General features: G+C 40.6%; 1 protein-coding gene across 1 annotated transcript in view; it reads right to left on the bottom strand.

The window, feature by feature from the left end:
* Positions 1 to 21,535, bottom strand: part of LOC6636775 (uncharacterized) — a 132,435-nt gene that overhangs the window by 68,381 nt on the left and 42,519 nt on the right. The window contains exon 2 of the mRNA XM_002060196.4: positions 47 to 143. Within this exon, the coding sequence (XP_002060232.2) occupies positions 47 to 143 (97 nt within the window). The remainder of the gene's footprint in view (positions 1 to 46; positions 144 to 21,535) is intronic.

The raw sequence follows: 21,535 nt of genomic DNA, 5'->3' as shown, positions 1-21,535 counted from the left end.
TTCGAAATTTTCAAGTTTTTCACACTTAATTATGGATCTTACTTACCCATGAAAGCATATGGAATGGATGTAAGGAACATCTTCTGTTGACGCACTGGCACGCCATGTTCCTGATCTTGCATCTCTCGCACCAGGATTTCCATCTAAAAAGCCAGGATTACGAAATATCAAATATCACGAAATTAAGGCTATCTTAAAAAATTCTATATATTTTCAATATACTACTAAATTAAGTTTTTAGGACGCATCGTATTTTCTTAAATGGATGGGACTTTGATAAATAATATCCGGGGAGTGAAAAACTATCGCATGACTTTTTTTATAAGCATGATCCAAGCTCGCGCAGCTTTTAAGCTACCCTTAACAAAATTTTTAATGCTCCATTTTTTATACCATTAGGCCATTATAAATGCGTAAAATAGATAAAATGATTGTGTGCAAATGTATGCAACGAAGGTCTTGCTAGTTTCCTCGTAGTCATGCTCATTATTATATTTCCATTATTCTGAAGCATCTTAATTTAGCTGTACAATAAGGGGATTGACATACTTAACATTAATTATAGAGTTTTATAAGTTTATCTTTTTATTATTCGATTTAGCTTTTGTCTATCCTATCCGGCTTGGGAGATCGATAGGGCGGAACCTGTGAAGTCTGCGTCGCTTTCTTACGCAAAGCCTTCTTGCGTATTTTTCTAGATTTTTGGCAAGGCCTAATCTTCCATGTTGATGGTATGATGGTGTGAGGGAGAGAATGCGCCTTTCTGACCGGAAGACAAATCTTTTCTTTTCCCAATAAGACACTCGGATTAAGTTTTCGGTAGACTTAAATGTCCCACGCGACATAAAAATGTAATCGTGACACTTCTGTAATGTACCATAATAAAATCGGAAAGGATAGGCAAGCTTCCCAAAGCACAACCGTGCAGAATGAAAACCTATGTGGATACTAATGGCAGTCATGGCGGGAATAGTGCTTGTAGCGCGCGTTAATTTCCAATTACTGTTCAATCAGAGCGCACTCTGACAAACACAGTTTTAATAAAAGCTGGAAAAATGTATTTTACGTAGAAATTATTAAACTCTTTTTCATTCATATATTCCATTAGATATACACACTGACCCAATTTTTGTTTTACAAAGGCGACACATCCAGTGAATGCTAATATTACATTACAATTTACCGCTAAACTACTAGAGACAAAAATAAGACATATTTGCAGGGATCTAAAGGGAGTACATTATGTGGCATGTGGTAAATCCGGTGATATTTCAGACATAGCGTTAAGATAAGATAGAGTTAAGATTAATGATGGACATCCGCTTTCAAAGTCTTCGGTTTCGGCGGGCTTATATGTTCTTGGAGCACCAGCATTTCGGTTCATCTGTAGAGCGTATTGTACAGATCTTCCCGACATTCTGGGGCCCTAAGTCACAAGACTCTTCATCTTAACCATCAATGAAAATTTCATTCACAGCAAGCTTTACAGTATTAGAACAAGAAAATTGTTACGATTCGAAACTTCTAATACATTCCTGCTTTATTTTTCTAGCGGAATTGCCAGGTTTTGAGTATCTACCTGTAAAACTTCATATTGAAATTCAGACCATAAGTTGTGTCTAATACTATTTCCGTGTCGCGTTCACACATGGATTCTCTTAAAGCATCGGCAATGACAAGCATTGTGACTAGAAAATCGTTAAAAGATTCATAATTTACGACGTCGTATAGCATTCTTCATATCTATATCACGCTGGTGATATAACGCTGGTTTGATATCATTCCATAAAGCAATTACATAGGTTAAACGCACCCATATTTTCTGAAGCCCGATGAACTCGACAAGACAAGTTTGAAGCAAAACCCCGAAACAAAAGATTTGCAATTGATACTACAACTCTAGGTTCCTATGAAGATACTGCGAGCTTAAACGAATTACTCTATAAATCATTTTTTCAATATAAATATTCTTTGCCGAGCTACTAAATTTCAAATGCCTGTTCGAAATCACATTTGAGATTCTATCGCTTACAAGCCAATGTAATGACCAACAATATGCCTATTTGTCATTGTTCCATTCAAGTTAAGAAACTTCCCGGACTATTCGACTAGGTAGATTTAAATGTATACTAGCCTGATAACTTTCAAGGGATTTTGGAATAATATGGTGTATTTTCTCTTCTGAGTCTTCTGAGTTCTCTTCTCTTAGAGTCGGAGGTTGCTCCCTGTAAATTAAACATTTTGGTTTGAGCAAATATTAGATACATCAGGTGTATTTCGAGTGTTTGGTCTTTTATTTGGACGAGATTTAGGAATAGTAACAGTATTAATGGAGACCCCTCATTATTATCCACCCAAGTTTAAAAACACAACCTATGAAATTTGAGCTTGCATGTTATTTTGGTCAATTCCGTTTCAGTACTCGTGTCATTGCATAGGATCAATGCAGCCTATCTTTGGTTGCTATGAGAGTAAGTCTTCAACGCCACGCTTAATAGAAATTTTACGCACCATTTTCGTTATTTAAAAAATAATTAAAGCGGTAATTAATACGGTATTTAAAGCAATTATAATTTAGGATTACACTACAAAGCATGTTTTATAGATACTAAAATCATATATTAGTAAACTGAAACTACAATAAGGTATAGGTACATCAATTGGGTATTAATAAAAGAATTACGTTTTGAAATAATCCAACATGCACAGTTTCGGTTTTATTGAACCAATGTAGTACAATTTTAAAAGTCATTCCCTGGAATAGCACCGTTAGCGCTTATACTTATACAAATTTTCTGTTTTACTTAGTTCTGTCAGTATATATATCGGGGCTAAATATGATTCTTCTGGCCAAATATGACTATTCGAGCCCCATTTAAAGTGCACAAGTACATTTTACGGAGCTCACCCTGCCTAAAAAGGGGCTCGGCCTTGCTCAGGGCAGTAGGATGGATTTTTAAGCTCTTTCGGACCTTGTCGTAACTAGTCGTAGCACAGTATTAGAAAATAAAAATAAAAGTGAAGCAGAAGTTGATGAACTCTAAGCTGAGATGTGAAAGTACTTCCCTGCTATATAGAATGCTACTGTGCTTGTGGACCAGAACGCTCAAAGGAGCTCAAAAACTACTCCAGCAGTATTAACGTTCAGTCTTTAAATTGAAATTCAAAATGATATTCGGGTTATACATCTTTTGCTTAATTTGATGACGATCAGAGTATAATGTACAAGTTTATTACAAGTTAAAATACATATGGTTACAAGGCTTACTTAAGTTTAGGAATTAATAACAAACAAAATGATCGAAGCAAAACAAACCCAAATAATATTTACAATTGAAAACTTCCATGTGTTCACATGTCGAAACAAATAAAATATATGTGTAAAAAGCTATCGTGCAAAACCAGTATGAGGCTCTAGCAAAGGCAATATAAACACTAAGATGAATAACGCTATACAACAAAATGCTACCAAAGACAATATAAACACTAAGATGAGTAACGCCATACAACAAAATGCTACTATGCAGCTTGATTTTTTGAAAATTGAGAACGAAAACGAAATCTGTAGCATTACGCTCTTACAGCCGAGAGAACGAAAAAGCTAAAAATAGAATTTTCTCTTAACTTCGGCTCTATGAGGGCCGTGCAAGCATTTATGTTTGTATGCGTGTGAATGTACATACATAACAGCATATTTGAATGTGTTGTTATCCACTGCTCTGGCAAAGTCTTTGGCTGGGAAAGAAACAATTTTGTTAGTTTTTTAGCGCAGATCACGACCTACCCTATCCACCCATTTTTAATGGGTTCAGGGTATAAAAATGTAAATTGTAAAATGAAAGCTACTAAACTGCCTAAGTTAACAATTAACACTCCGCAGTCCAGCTGGGTGGGCTAGGCCACTGAACTTCAATTCGGTCATTTGGACAATGATGTTGACATTGCGTGATATTGGTCAGAAACTTCGTTGGAGTTGGTAAAAACTTTCTAATCGACACCTGCTTACAAACTATAGGTGATCATATGTTAAGCAACGACTACAGAATAAGGATCCAATTGATTGGTGAACGGAATTTCTTTTAGTACAATTTAATTTACGGAATATTTAGAAATCAAGGAATTCGTCGCTTTTTAACTGAGTTTCATTGTCGCTGATTATTAATTATACATTTCTGACCGTTTTTGGCCATTAAAAACTACTTCGAATACGCTCTAAGTATTTAGCTATCTCGCAGTGCGCCCATCACGGCGGATCGGGGCAAGAGTTGATTACAGCTTTACGCAACTCTTCAGGAACAAGGCAGTTTTAGTAGTCATCAGCATTTTCATAATGTTTGGAAAACAACTTCTGTGAGCGATGTGGTCATCGGATTATATAATAATTATAATTTTGAAGGCGTTTTACCAAAATGCTCGTTAGGTGTGCATCCCACTCAGTGTGGTCATTCATAAGATAGGAGCGAATGGCAGATAGCATCGAGCGAATTACTCGGTCCTAATAAGTGTTCACGAGCGAAAACAGTCGCTTACGGCTTTTGTCAAGCCTGACCAGAACTGATGGGGGCGGATGCATTTTTGCATGCCAGCATGTAAGGAGGTGCATTCCTCAGACTTTCGGGGACCCATAACTTCTACGTGGATTTTTCTTGAACTTTACCACCGGTCTATGGTCGGTGCGTATATACAGGAACTTGTCCACAGTACACCTATACCGCGTATGGTGTTCATTGTCTTCCTGTGCACTGTGTATTGTTGCGGCTACGCTATCTGAAGTTTCGCCAAATAGATTTTCCCTTTAATCCCTGAAAGTCCCACTCATTGGTATCGCGCCATTGGTATAACGCCATGCCGAAACCAATGGACTACAGCACGAACAAAACAGCGAAAAAAAGCGAAAGTGAATACCATGGCAAAACCAAATGAGCCAGTACTGCAACTAAGTGAGCAACACCTTTCGCAAGCACTAGGCCAAATAAGGCAATTGCCAAACATCTCATGGAGCCACCGGGGAGCTAAGCGGCAATAGAAAAGAACTTTTAACTATTTTCTGGGCCACCAAATAATCAAGTCCTATCTATTCCATAGAAGATCGAGATCTTAAGCGATCACAAACCTCAAGCTTGGTTTAATAGCATGAAAAAACATAATATGAAGCTTCAAAGATGGAAAGTCAAGCTAAATGATTTTGATTACCTCATCAAATATGTCCCTGGAAAAGAAAACTATATAGAAAACTATATATAGGAAAAGAAAACTAATCTATTATGCGAAACTCCAGATAGCATAGCCGCAACAATACACAGTGCACAGGAAGACAACGAAAACCATATTTCTATCACAGAAAGACCTTTTAATTATTATAACAGGCAATTGGAAATCATAAAAGCTAATAGTAACAAAGTAGAAACGATACACTACTAAAACAAAATAAATACAAGTAAGGGGTTCTGGTCGGCAGTTGCCGACTAGGGGATACCCTGAACTCTCTTCCAATATGAAATGCATATATATATATTCTATTTTAGAAGCTATATGTTAAGATTGGTGACTCTAGCGCATATTATTTACCAAAATTGCCCAAAAAAACAGGAGATCGATTCTTATCGATTGCTTGGAAACGGAGTAAGTTATCGATTATCGGAAACAAACTCGATCTGCGCAGGCACTACGAGCACTTACATCTAAAATTTGAAGTCTCTAGCTCTTATAGGTTCTGAGATCCTTGACAGACGGGCAGACAGACAGACGGAGATGGTGAGATCGACTCGGCTATTGATGATGATTATGGGGTCGGAGATGCTTCCTTCTACCTGTAACATACATTTGCGAATTGCACAAACACAATATACATTTTTACCCATATTTAATGTGTTCAGGGTATAATTAACACTTTCACTGTTGTGCTCGCCAAACCCGAAACATCTGAACCAAAAGGTCTGAGCAATCCCTGTTGTAATTTCTCAAAAGTAAATTGAGTATCCAAGCTCGTAGTATCAATGTTCTAGATATAACTTGTTTTATGATATTTTGATACATACTTTGCTTATCATATATGCAATTGATTTATAAGTAAACATGTAAGAGGTTCTAGTCGGGAGCTCCCGACTAGGGGATACCCTGAACCTTCTTCTTCCAACATCAAATATATATATATATATATATACATATATATATATATATATATATATATATATATATATATATATATATATATATATATGTATGTATATATTCTATTTGAGAAGCTATATGTCAAGTTTGGTGACTCTAGTTTTTATTATTTACAAAAATTACCCAAAGAACAGAATATCGTTATCAATTCTTATCGATTGTTTGGAAAATGAGTAAGTTATCAATTATCGAAAACAAACTTGATCTGCGCCGGCACTGGGAGGACATACATCTCAAATTTCAAGTCTCTATCTCATATAGGTTCTGAGATCATTGCGTTCATACATACGGACAGACAGACGGACAGACAGACGGACATGGCTAAATCGACTCGGCTATTGATGCTGATCAAGAATTTATATACTTTATAGGGTTGGAGATACTTCCTTCTGCCTGTTACATACATTTGGATTTTCCACAAATGGATTTTCCACAAATAATACCCATTTTTAATGGGTTCAGGGTATAAAAAGGAGCATAACAGAAAAAAGTCGCAATTATCATGCTGTTAGAATGCGAAGCAGACGCGCATGAATGTGTGTGTACATGTATACAGAAATTATTAAAGCTGCTGTGCCATCCAATCGCGCAGTCGCATATAACTTTGGTTTTTTCTTTACCGATCTTTGTGAAATTTTCTACAGTATATCTTATTGTACCATAGAATATTTGTATATTCTGAAAAAGTCAATTGCATTTAAATTGTGGCTTAAATTGGCTGACAATATAAGTTGGGCTATTAACATGATTTATAGCTATGTGGTGGTAGCGGGGAGGTGGCGATAGGTGTTAAATGAAAGATACTTGACATATATATAATATTCTAGAAGCAACATATCATGTTTGGTGACTCTATTTCTTATTCTTTACCCAATTTGCTCAATAAACAGAATGTCGATTGTAATAATATTGCTTGTTCGATACTTAACAAGCATAGTTCATCACTAGGTGTCGCTGCTAATCGATGAACTATTCATGTAGTTATTAGGAACACACCCATCAATGCAAGTCCCTAGATATATAGAGTAGGCAGTTGGGCGTCAACCATCACCAAGACAAGACAATTTAAACAGACAATAAACCAAGCTATATTATTCAACGTAAATAATTATAGTCTTTTAATTATAATAATTAAATAATTATTACATGGTGTCAGAAGTAAAATTTTAAAATACGATAAGGTAAACGAGTTGTGTTCACCGAACAAAGGAAATAACGGTGTCGTCACATTGTGAAATAGCGTGCAAGATTGCAAATTGTGGTGAAAAAGCTTGTTTGGTCAAGTGACCGGTAGAGATAACAGCGACGGCTGCGTGCAGTAACAGCAGATGAAAAATAACATAATAACAGCTTAAGAGCAAATGATGTTTGGTCTTTGTAAGTTGCTGCCTACTCTCTTCATTGGCCCTGAGCGGAGCTCAATTTCGGTCGTTTGCATATAGTTTAGTTTTTCGTTTGATCGCAAGCAAGGCACAACTATTTCGAGTTGACTGCCGAGCACTATTATAACATTTTGTAAATTATAATAAGTGCCCTGTACTTAACCGCATGCCTGTGCATATGCATACAGTCTGTCGTTGTACATAGACGCCGTAGCAAAATCGCCGTTAATCGTTGCGCGCTTTAACCGGCTTTACGCTATCTCGCTCGAACAAATACTTGTGCGCGCAAATTATGTATTGTAGGTCGGCTGTGTGAACTTTGTTATGCGCTATATTAACAATGTTTGATGAAGGTGCAAGTGCAAATGAAAATGAGGCGAAATCTGCTAATCAAGTGGCGGTTGGCACACAGGCTGCAGTTCTCAAAGTAAAGATTAAGAATTTAAGTGATCGAGTCAATAGACTGTCCTCTGAACTTGATCCCGTGCGACTTCGCGATGTTGATGACTACGAGCTGCAAGATCTCATATGCATCGCATCTGACCTGCAGGCGAAATTTGAAGAGGATCTTCAGTCAAGCTTTAAGTCAACCATTAGGCGGCTACGAGTGTCCCTTCAACGCGAGTGCGGAAATCGAAGCAAGATTCAGCAGACTCTACATTGCTCCACTTTCAATTCCGCCGCAGCTGATGATCCGCGCTCTACTTTTGTTGTTCCAATCCACTCTCGATTGCCTGAACTTAAATTGCCGGAGCTTAGTGGAGGCTACACAGAATGGTCTGACTTCTCGAATATGTTCACCACGGTCATTGATAAGGATCCGTATTTGACCAACATTGAAAAACTTCAGCATCTACGGTCATGCCTCAAAGGAACAGCGCTGGATACAATTCGCTCGTTGGAAATGTCAAACGCTAATTATGACGCCGCCTTAGAACTGCTTGATAAGCGTTTTAATAACAAGCGTCTTGTTTTCAGGCACATATTGCTTACATTTTGGGTTTAAGAAAGGTGGAAAAGGGTGCGACGACACAAGTGCGCATCATCATACACACACTGCTGCAAAAACTAGATAACGCAAGCTAGCTGGGAGGATGATGCGCCGTTGGACGTCATACCATCATGTGAGCGGCTTACAGCTTTTATTGAGAAGCGTTGTCAAAGGCTGGAAAATGGAATCACGCGACGGCAATGGCTCCCAGGTGGTCCAGAACAACAGTAGTAGAAGAACGTTTGTGGTGACCAAGAATTGACAACATATGCGTGTGTATTTTGTGAAGCCGCAGACCACTCCAATTATAAATGTCTGCAATTCGCGAAATTATCGCCCTCGCTGCGCCTTCATGAAGCCAAACGGCTTGCGCCTTGTGCCTTAATTGCCTGCAAAGGGGACATCAGTTGAGAGTTGTGGTTTCAGCACTTGCAGAGTCTGTGAAAGAAAACATCATAGCCTGTTGCATATTGGCAACACAAGCAGTCACAGCGTTGCTTCTAGCTCACACAATGTTCAAGATGCCGAAACTTATTCGTCATCTCAAAACATCCTGGCGGCAACCTCATCGTCGACACTCTCCATCGACCAGCATCTTAAGCACGATGTCGTCCTACTTGCCACTGCCGTCATCAATGTACAAAATCGCGCTGGCCCCGATCAACCTGCTTAACTGCCGATACTGCAAAAGACTCGCTTTGATTGGGTCGCGACTGGAGGTGCTCCACATGCAGGAAAATCATCGCTCGTGGCTAGGCGATTAGTGACGAATCTGATCTGAGATCTGCTGGTAGACTCGCATCTGCAGACGAATGCACAGATTGACGAATTAATCCGTCGGTTTTGGGAGCTGGAATATTGTACCGAGCCTGAGTCATCACCAAACAGAAAGGAGCGTGACTGCGAGGCACACTTTCAGGCCAATGTTAAGCGTCTGCCGACTGGCGAGTATTCAGTTCGCTTACCGCTTCGACCAAGCCTGGATCAGCTAGGTGACTCCTATCAACAGGCGCTTCACCGATTCCTCAATTTAGAAAGGAAACTAGACCGCAATCCAACTTTGAAAACCCAGTATGCAGCATTTATCAAGGAAAATCTTGACTTAAATCATATGTCACTTGTTAGCTTAGCTGCACAGGGCCAATGCAAATACTATCTGCCACATCACTGCGTGCTGAAGGAGGATAGTACTACAACCAAGCTAAGGGTCGTGTTTGATGGATCAGCAGCAACTACCTCTGGCTATCTTTAATGTATCCTGTGGCGTTATTCTCAGCATAAGAAGATGCAGACTTACATATTAGACACCGTCACCTACCGTCATCAGACAGCACAGTTGAGATTCACGGATTTTGTGATGTCAGCCTGAGCGCTTATCGAGCATGCGTCTACAGTTTCAAAGTGTCATGGCAACACAAGCGTACGTCTCTTGTGTTCCAAGTCGCATGTCGTGCCTGTGAAAACTATCACTGTACCAAAGCTGGAACTCTGCGGAGCTGCATTATTGGCTATATAATTTCACGAGGAGCGCTGCCCAGTGAGCTTTCCAGGTCTCCGTTATGGGCCCATGGCCCGAGCTTTCTCAGAAAAGAAAAGGAAGAGTGGCCTGCCTCCTGTGTACTTGTCGAGTCCTTCCCAGAACTCCGACACAAGGTATTACGCGTAACTGCAGCGCAACTTGATCTCTCAATTGGCTGCAAGTTCATCAACTCGTTCTCCAAGCTGCAACGCGTCTTTGCTCACATTTACAAGTTTGTAAATCGAATCCGAGGATCTGAGGTAACTGTAAGCCACGTGCATCATGGCATACATCTGTTGCTGCGCTCAGTGCAAATGGCTACTCTTGGCGATGACTACAAGGCACTGATGAACGGAAGGCCCGTCAAACGGTCTAGCTCAATGGCCTCTCTCGCGCCATTCTTTGATGACTTCGGCTTACTCCGCATCGGTGGACGGCTGAAAAATTCGTCGTTGGACTTCTCAGCGCGACATCCGATTATATTGCCTCGCCAGCATCTGACCCGAGCAATAAAAATCCACTCTCATAAACGGAATTTGCATGCTGGACCTTGCGCCGTATTGGCTTCGATTCGGCTCCAATACTGGCCCATTGGTGGTCGTAAAACAGTCTCTATTATTGTTGCCAAATGCACAGTCTGTTTTCGCGCCAAGTCACGATTGGCAGAGCACATAATGGCAGATCTACCAGCTGATCGTCTCGATACATCGTATCCTTTTATGGTCACTGGCGTTTATTACTGTGGATCATTCTTCTACAAGAGGGAAGTCCGCAACAGGCCTCCTGTGAAATGCTACATTAGCCTGTTCATATGCTTCGCTACAAAGGCAGTTCACTTAGAGCTTGTAAAGGATTTGTCTACAATATCGTTTCTAAACGCCCTAAAACGGTTCATCCTGACTTGCACTCGACCTTCAAGGATTTGGTCTGACAATGCGACAAACTTCGGAGGCGCTAAGAATGAGCTGGCAGATCTGAACCGCCTGTTCCTGAGTGACGAGCATGTCAAAGCTGTTCACGAGTTTTGCCTATCCGACTCAATTAAATGGTCGTTCATCCCTCCTCGCTCCACACTTTGGCGGGCTATGCGAAGCCGCTGTGAAGACTGCGAAGCACCATTTTTTTCGCTCTGTTGGCCCTTCCATCTTGGACTTCGACTCGCTGCGCACGCTCGTCTGCCACATCACGGCAATTATTAATTCTCGTCCATCACTTACACTTTCAAAGCATCCCGATGATTTTAACGTCTTGACACCCGCACACTTCCTGGGTACAGCGCCATCTTCGTCATACATTGAGCCTGATCGAAGGAAGCTTAATTTCAATCGGCATAGCTATTTTCAGGGCGTCACATACCTCCAACAAGTATTTTGGGCCCGTTGGCGCGAAGAGTACTTAACGCTTCTTCAACAGCGCTCCAAATGGCGCACTCTTCAGCCAGGATTCTCCATCAACGATGTCGTCCTTGTAAAGGGTGAGAACCTACCGCCGCTGAAGTGGCCATTAGCTAGAGTTCCAGAGCTGATCTCGGGATCTGATGGGGCATTTAGAGTTGCAGTGCTTCAGACTGCGACTGGAGTCAGAGCCGTACGAAGGCTATGTTTGCTGCCAAAACAGGATGATGTTGAAAGTCCCTTTCCTTTCAACGGGGGGAGGATGTTTGGTCAAGTGACCGGTAGAGATAACAGCGACGGCTGCGTGCGGTAACAGCAGAAGACAATAAACATAATTACAGCTTAAGATCAAATGATGTTTGCTCTTTGTAAGTTGCTGCCAACTCTTTATCGGCCCTTTGCCTCCTGCATTGACGCCCGCTGCCCATCGTTCTGAGCGGAGCTCAATTTCGGTCGATTGCATATAGTTTAGTTTTTCGTTTGATCGCAAGCAAGGCACAACTATTTCGAGTTGACTGCCGAGCAATATTATAACATTTCGTAAATTATAATAGGTGCCCTGTGCGGTAAATAAATACATTTGAAACAAAATATAAAACTTCAAATTACGTTGCACACAAACGAGTGCTAATTAATTAGTTGCAAAAAGGCTTGTAACTACAAAAGCTAAAAAAAAAAAAATAAAGAAATAAATTAATTGGAAAACCATCGGGCTTTGGGAGCATCATAGTCTGAAAAGTTTATATGATTATCAGGTCATCATCGGAAAAACATTTAACGTCAAATTTTGGATTTTTTTAAACAGCCAGTTAAAGGAAAATTATGTTAAACGATCGGTTACCAAAAGAATTGGATTGCACAAACGTGGCAAAGAAGTGGAAAAATTAATTTTTGATGTACATGCAAGCAACAGATAAAGAAGAAGGAACTGAATCGAAAAAGTTTTTGTGGTTAGTTGGCAGACAGGCTCGTGAAATCTACATCACATAGTTTCCGAATGATGAAACAGTAAACGGAATTCTTGAACAGGAAAATGTTGTGTTACCAGCTGGGAATGAAAATGCTGAACCAAATGAAAATGCTGCTATCGCAGTAGCCAATCGAAGAACATTGGATGATGTTTTGAAAGCATTCAAGGAATATTGCATGCCGCGAAAGAATATAACGATGGAATCGTTTAAATTTAAAAATATTGTGCAAAAGGAGATGCAACCGTTTGTTGAAGTTGAAACAGAACTACGAAAGAAGATTGAATTCTGTGAATACAACTGTAAGGGAGCATCGTATAACGAGCGTAATGATTACTTGGAAAATCATTTAGAAACATGCAAAGCCAAGTATATTAATTGCCGATCATGTAGACGCAAAGGCCATTTCCAGCGGTTTTGCAAATCAAAAGAAAAGCAAACGGCCAGCAAGGAAACGTAAACGGAAAGCTACGGGGAATATCGTAAATTACCAGATAATAACAACAATAGAAGACAACAACACTCACTCAACTGGGAGGGTTCCGGTAATTCTGTACAAAGCATTGATGGAAGTGTGAATAGTGTTATTAATGTAAATCGTATTTATAGAATTAATTCAAGCAACGTTGGTAATCATATGAACCGATTGTACAAGGAATATCAGATAGCGAATTAAGTGGTTAGGCTTAAGCTTAATACTGGATGTGATGTGGACTGCATTCCGGCCAAAGTAGTGAAAAATTTGAAAACAAAATTGGAAAACAAATATAATAATTATTCTGTCTATGATTATAACGGGAATAAAGTAAATGTGTTTGGGACAGTAAAATTAAATTGCGTTGATCGAATATCAAAAATGGAACAGTCTTCTCATTTTATTGTTGTCGATGACATATGTGAACCAATACTGGGTCTTAAGTCATGTGAACGATTTGAATTGGTTAAGCGAGTTGTGACGTAGGGTCTGTCGCTTGTTTGTCACAAACAAAAGGGGAATTTTTGCAAAGCAATCGTGATGTTTTTGATGGTGTGGGGAAATTTCCGGAAACGTTCGCGATTAATTTAAAAAAAAAAACTCAAAGCCAGTCCTTCACTATAAGAAACGGATACCAAACTCTTTATTGAAGAGACTGAAGCTTCAATTGGGGAAAATGGTACAGGATAGAATCATTTAACTTGTTGATTACCCAACTGACTGGGTCAATAATTTGCAAATAGTCGAAAAACCGAATTTAGATAAACTTCGAATTTGCTTAGATCCAAAGTCACTCAATAAATGTATCAAACGGGAACATTGATCCCGACGATTGATGATTTAACATCGGGTCTAGCAAATAAACGTATATTTTCAGTTCTCGATTTAAAAAGCGGCTATTGGCAAATGGAATTGGACGAAGTAAGCTCCGATTTAACAACGTTTATGACTCCTTTTGGAAGGCTTAGATTTAATCTCGTGCCGTTTGGACTTAATTTTTCACCTGATTTGTTTCAACGTGAAATGATCAGAATGTTTGGAGACATTGATGGGGTCATAATTTATTTCGATGGGTATTTGCATCGTTTATGGAAAACGAAAAAGAACACGATTGTATTATGGATGAAGTAATTGAAAGAGCGCGAAGAAATAATATTAAATTTAATCCGGATAAAACTCAACATCATCAGCGCGAAGTTAAATTTATGGGAAATATTTTATCGGAAGTAAAAATTAAAATATCGCGACGCGATTTTAAAAATGAAAATACCTGAAATTGAAGCAGATGTTTTAAGACTTTTGGGTTTTCTAAAATACTTGGCAAAATTTATTCCAAATTTGTCAAAGCAATCGGCAGCATTGTGTTATTTAACTCGAAATGATGTGGAATTCGAATGAACGGAACTTCATGAGTTGGAGTTAAAAAACTTGCTTAGTATCGCAACATGTGAACCGGTATTGGCTATATGTGATCCAAAGTTGCCTGTCATTGTGCAAACGGATGCATCAAAGGACTGGGGTGTGTAGTTGTTCAAAACATACGACCAGTAGCATATGCGTTTCGAACATTGAGTAAGAATGAACAAAAGTGGGCTCCCAAATTATAACCAACTGGACAATCTGAGCCAAGTTTTTCATAGGGTAAAAAAGAACTGCACTTTGAGAATGCCTAACATTTTCGTGATAATCGACTCGTAATTCCATCAGAAATACTGAAAAAAGTATGTAATGTAATGTATGTATGTGGTTACATGCACCACATTTGAGAATTGAAATAACTCTTGCACGTGCAAGAGTGCTTTATTATTGGCCTAAGTGGTAAGATAAAGGAGATCGTTAAATCTTGTGAAATTTGTGAAAAATTCACACGAAACAATCAAAAAGAAAAGCTAGGTCAAGAAGAGCCACCGAAATATTCGTTTCAGATAGTGTCTTCTGACTTAGAATATGCAGGACAGGACTTCTTGTCAATTATTGATGCATACTCAGGATTTTTAATTGTGGAATATGTAAACAATAAAACGGAAGGTCATATTATTAACAAGTTGAAGGGTAATTTCAAAAAAATGGGATATCCAACTGTATTCAGTGCGGATAATGTGTAATGTAATTTGCTAGAGACACAGAAATCTATCACTATAAATTTTGGAATATAATACAACTCCTGTTGCAAGCATTGGACTGTGTGAAAAGCACACTTAAGCTTGGGTAATTTTGATCAATTTTGTATGAATTAAGTTTTAATCCGGCTTTCACTGTGGCACATCGGCCCAGCGACTTCACGCTTAAATTAACTCACTCGCTACAGGGTATCGGTCTAGTGTTTTATAAATAAAAAAAAGTAATAAAATAATCAAAATAAAGTCTCATAACGAAAATCAGCGAGGACTTCTTATTTAAATCTTAATTGGCGCCCAACGATTTTCGGACCATTTTCTGCTATAATTGTTTTGTGAGCTGTGCAGTGTAAAGAACTAATCTACCAGTACAGGACACTTCGCGCTGTGTAATAGCAATGCCCAACCTACCAGTGCAAACAATAAAAGTTGTGCCTGACCTAAATCACTTTACGTCAGCGGCACAAGCCCAATAAAAAGCCATTTGATACTCCGAAGCCGCTGGAGCTCTTCGGGCAGCGACTTGTCACCAAACCAGCGCGCAAGCGGGTTTGGGCAGCGAAGTAAACCAACCCATAGACTTTAGCGAGGGATCATAAAAAAGCATTCGCGACTGCAGCGTGGGAAGCAGTAGTTTTAGACGTAGAGCATACAACCTTCTAGGATCAAATAAAATGTAAGTGGGCTATTATTTGGCACAAACTTTTTTCAATTTGCGTGATTTACTTAAAATAAAATCCAAAAATACATAAGTGAGAAATATTAAAAGTGCAGTAATTGGGTTCCCAACTTACTTTGATTAACACACTTTTGCATCCATCAGCAATTTTCCGTAAACTCTTCTCTGTCAGCATTCATTTAATTTAGTGATGTTGATTTGCCTTTGAAATTGTGTTGTTATTATTGTTGGGAGTATAGTCCATGTATAGTCCAGCTCGTTTCTCAGGTACAAAGAACGCTCTGAGAGGGGATCTGAGTCAGACGACTCCACCACCTTAGATAGGGAAGCCGTCCCGTGAATAATCGCTGACAACAGGTGTAAAATAGGAATGGAGCCTGGGCAGCTTAGGGATTTGGTGCAGGCCGCAGAAGCACATAGTGCAGTATTAAAGCAAAGAGATGCAGAACTGAAGGCTTCCTTAAACGCTCGGATACAATAATTGACAGGCAGAATACCAGTAGTATAGAAACACCGCCGGTCCAGGCATTTGAGCCGGTGGAAATCAGAAACAACGTCCAATGGCATATAAAATGTACAAGCCATACGACGGCAGCTCACGTCACTACCAGGCGGTCATTTAATAATGAGCTAAGAGAAAAATTAGAGGGGCAACTGACGGCGTTTTGGGTCAGTTTGGCACAGTAATGAATTTTGATGCCATAATAAGCCGTCTCGACTTCACATACAGGGATAAGAGAGGCATTCACGCCATAGAGCAAGAGATGAGCAACCTAAGATAGGGCTCATCAACAATTTTACAATACTATGACGAGGTTAAGAAAAAGCTTACTCTTCTCACCAATAGGGTCAACATGTCCTATGAACTAAGCCTGGCACAAGGGCTTTGTTTAAAGTTCAGAGATGATGCGTTGCGTGTTTTTGTCTCGGGCCTAAAGCGTAGCCTGACGGATGTCCTGTTTGCGGCAAAGCCTAAGGACTTACCGTCGGCCCTAGCTCTAGCGCAAGAGTTTTAGGCAAACCATGAGAGGTACGCCTTTGCCGCCAGCTTCGCTAAAGGTAAAGAAGATAGGGAATGAAAAGTGACGCTGAGGCTGAAGGTCCGTCAGCAAGATAGGGGTCGACAGCAGGGGGATCCGCAACCCAGTGGGTTCAAAAATCTTCACTTCACTAAACAACAGAAACAGCAACAAAGTCAACTTGAGCAACGGAGTGGCATGTGGAATAAAGGTGGCTGGTCACAGGAACCAATACAATCATCGCAAGCAGCAGCGTACGGTAACTCAAGCGTTCCTCAAGCCTACAAAAGAACGGCCTTCTGCGCGTTTAAGCTGGTAAATGAGGCAGAGAGTCCATCACACAGCCCACAAGCCGGATCAAGATTCAGGTTCGTATGCTAGCTCTTCAACAGCGGCAGAACAGCAAATTGCCCACGATAATGGTAGCGGGTATGACTAAGACAATCTCATAATTTTAAGGGAAGCTCCCTGCTGCCCTACATTAGTAGGAGAGTTGCAGGGATCCAGATGAAATTTCTCAACGACACGGGCAAGAAATATATCAGGCCACATAAAAAGAGGTGTGTGCCCAGTAAATTCTTCCTTCTCTACCCATTCTATAAACGGCACCACGAAGATCACTCATAAGTGCGAAACTGTCACATTTTTCTTACTCCCAGGCCTGTCCATATTTGATGGATGTGTGGGGCTGGATTTGCTCACACGAGCAGGAGTGTCGCTTTGTCTTTCTCCTGGCCAACTCAAATGTGGCGCAGAAACTGAACAAATCCCATTCCACAGGTGCGCGGATGTTAACTTTACCAATGTTACCTGCGCCCGATGCTGCAAAAGATGCATTCCTAAAGATGCTAAAAAGCAAACATAAGGTCCTCGCGAGTCCGGAAGAAGCACTTCCCTATAAGACATCAGTGGTGGCCACCATCAGGACCACTGATGAACAACCAGTGTATGTTCGACTGTACCCCTATCCCATGGGAGCAGCGGAATTCGTTAATAAAGGGATTCTTCTGAAGAACGGTATCATCAAAAAATCGGACGGACGCGTTTGGTAACAAGAATATGCACCTCGTAATGGATTTTCGCAAACTTAACGAGAAAACCATCGCAGACAGATACCCTATGGCTAACAATCCAAAGATTTTGAGGAATCTTGCTAAATACTTTTCGACATTGGCCCTAAAATCCGGCTATCACCAGATCACGCTAGCAGAGCGTGACCGTGAAAAAACAGCCTTCGCAGTTAACGAGAGGAAGTTCGAATTTTGTCGACTTCCCTTTGGGTAGAAGAATGCGGCCAGCATCTTCCAAGGAGCTGTTGACGACGTTCTGCGTGAGCAAATTGGTAAATCTTGTTATGTCTATGTTGACGATGTCATCGTCTTCTCATAAGACTAAAATTCTCATGTCCAACTGGTAGAGTGGGTACCAAAGAGCCTGTACGAGGCAAATATGGGAATCTCCAAGGAAAAATCGCATTTCTTACGAAAAGCGTAGGATTTCTTGCTTTCGTGGTAACCTGTAATGGAGCTACAACGGACCCTGAAAAAGTCAAAGCGATGCAGGAGTTCCCAAAATAAAAGAATATATTCGAGATCAGATCATTTTTTAGGACTGGCCAGTGACTAAAGGTGTTTCATCAAAGACTTTGCCTCAATAGCAAAACCCATTTCTGATCTTCTAAGGGGCGAGAATGGGTCAGTAAGTAAACATAGATCGCGAAACATCCCGGTAGAATTCTCTGAGCTTCAGCGTCACGCATTCCAAAAGCTTCGCAACATTTTGTCATCAGAAAACGTCATTCTCAGATACCCTGACTTTAAGAAGCCGTTTGATCTAACGACAGAAGCTTCAGTTTACGGCATATGCTTTCTTAAGAGGGTCGCCCTATCTAAATGATTTCCAGAACATTGAAACCCCCGGAGGTGAAATACGCCACCAACGAGCGGGAACTTTGGGCTATAGTTTGGGCCCTTAGCAAGCTACGTCACTATCTATATGGGATGAAAGACATTAACATTTTCACAGACCACTAATCGTGACAGCCACAGTCCACAGCGAGCTGCCCTTGACATATTCAATTAAGTCAACCGAAAAGCCATTTAATTGTTTCCAAAATCAAATTATCATTGCAGAGGCACGCGTCCCCACCAAACGCAACTTCATTCTTTTCGGGGCAAGATGCGTCATGAAGTGAGCTTCACTGATCGCACAGCCCTTCTAGATCAACTCCTTGACTTAATTAATCGAAATGCAGTTAATGCCCTATATTGCAACCTACACACACTAGCACAGGTGCAGGATGGCTTATATCGCATGTTTACAGGCACAAAGTTCTGGCACTGAAAAGGCCGAATTGCAGATGCCTTCAACGTTGACGAGAGGAGAGAAATTCTGGTTGCCGAACATAAAAGAGCGCACAGAGCAGCTCAAGAAAATGTTAAGCAAGTGTTATTACAATACTTTTTCCCTAAAATGGCGAACTTGGTTAAGGAAATTGCGGAAAGTTGTAGAATCTGCTCAGTAGCCAAATACGATAGGCACCCAAAAAGACAGGAGCTGGGAGAAACTTCGATCCCTGAGACTCCTGGGGATTTTCTTCACATGGATATTTTTTCCACGGACAACAAATTTTTTTTTGACCTGTGTTGATAAGTTCTCTAAATTTGCAGTCGTACAACCAATTCAGTCGCGCACTATCGGGGACTTAAAAGCTTCACTACTGCATATCATGAATTTCTTTCCACGAGACAGAAAAATTTATTGCGACAACGAGCCTTCGATGAATTCTAAAATGATAAAGACCCCGTTGTTAAACAATTACGGAGTCCATATTGTTAATGGGCCGTCGCTGTATAGCACCTCCAATGGCCAAGTCGAGCGCTTCCAGAGCACTCTAGCCGATCTTGCACGTTGCCTCAAGCTGAAGGGAAACATCAGTGACTCAGTCGAAGTTATAATTCTAGCCACAATTAAGTATAACAAGACAATACATTCGGTCATCAACAAGAGACCTGTTGATGCCCTCCATGTGCCCTCAGGCGAACCTGAAGGGGAAATATCAGCAAAGTTTTGGAGTTTTGGACCTGCGCTCCGACTAGTCTGAACGACCAGTGACAGAATAGAGTCTTTGAAGTAGGCGTAAAAAGAAATCGCAAGCTTGGCAATAAACTCACGGCCCTTTGTGAAAAACGGATCGTAGAGGCAGACCTTGGCACGACCTTCTCATTTGAGGCAGGGTGGTTCACAAGGAAAACCTTAAGTAGGAGGAGAGCTAAAAGAAAACATCAATTCTATGCATCTTGAATTTAACTATAAGTTTCAACATTTGAGCCACTAGGCTTCACCTTTAAGTTTTAATATGTACGCCACTTGGCATTACCTGTAGAAAGACACGGTGTAACAGTTCGGTCCGTTTTGTCTGTCTTCCGCACGTTCGGGTTTCTGCTATTTCTTTTTTTTGCAAGTGCGGCAGCGCGTGTGACTAATTACTCACATGCCATGTATATTCCCATTGCTGAGGGCCAAGTTCTGGTCTGGGAGGAATTCAATTTCGTCAGGCACACAGCAAATATTTCTGAGTACGAAAAAATGGTAAACGAAACAATTGAGCTATGTAAAATGTTTGTAGATGCGTCCCACCTTAGAGATCTGTTAGAAGCTCTTGGCGTGCACCACAGGGTGGCAAGAAATTAAGATTTCTTGGGCACAGCCCTCAAAGTAGTTGCGGGAACATCTGAGTCCGGTGACTTCGAGAAGATCAAATTCACTAACCTACAGTTGGTGAACTCTAACAACAGACAGGTAACTATCAACACAAAAGTTCAGGAACAAATCAATCAAATCACTTAAAGCAGCAAACAAGAATAAGATAGATTCCGGGAATTTATAAGAAACTCTTTTAGCTCGGAAAAGAATGTTGCTGATGGAAATAAAGAATTTGATGCTCGCTGTTACCCTTGCAAAAATTAATAATAGAAGCCCAAATATATTAGATCACCCAGATTTAAAATTTGTTTGGATCGATGAGCCCACAGGTTCTTTAATAGCTTACGTTATGTCCGCTGCGGCCGTGAAAGTTTAACAATCTGTTTAACAATCTGTTTAACAATCTGGCTTGGCAACTGCCAAATACAGTCGAGTCACTTAGACCCGATCAAATGGGTCGATGACGGAATTCAGAATTTTGATCATCAGTAACCGGCCTGCTAAAGTTTGCACTGACAACGGTACTGAGACTTGGGTTCATGGAACGAATCTAGTCACGTTTAATAATTGGGCTCTGATCAATGAAACTAAGTACTTGCATCGCAACAACGTCCAGAGTAAGTTCCACGGCATCGCGGCATAGCCCCTTCTGAACATCAGCGGCCACCAAGACGTGCTGAGTCTCCCTTACCTTCATTGCTTGAATGAACGTAACCTGGAGATCATCAAGAAAGTCAAGGACGAATTTGGAAGCGTCGACAGGGTGGTAATAGCCTTCTTTTTGGGCGCTGTGTGTTGCACCATAATTTACATCGGAGTCACCTACCGCCGGTTCACTAAAAACATGGCATCGGCCAAAAAACCGACGAGGGCGGCCTTAACTTAAAAGGGGAGCAGTTAACAGAGACCAACGACACCAGCTCCATATGCTGATATAGCACTGGGCCGGATGTTCTTACGAGTTAACAGGGGTCACCAAAATGAAATATAACAGCAGCCACAGATGCTGTCATAGCTCTGGGACGGATGTTCTTGCACGACGGCAGCGCACGAGGAGCAAGCTAAGCGGCCGTTGTAAAAAGCACACAATACCTTAAATAGTTTTGATCAATCTT

This window comes from Drosophila virilis, unplaced genomic scaffold, assembly GCF_030788295.1.
Source record: "Drosophila virilis strain 15010-1051.87 unplaced genomic scaffold, Dvir_AGI_RSII-ME tig00001822, whole genome shotgun sequence".
Classification (NCBI taxonomy): domain Eukaryota; kingdom Metazoa; phylum Arthropoda; class Insecta; order Diptera; family Drosophilidae; genus Drosophila; species Drosophila virilis.
This window is presented reverse-complemented; position numbering and strand designations above follow the sequence as displayed.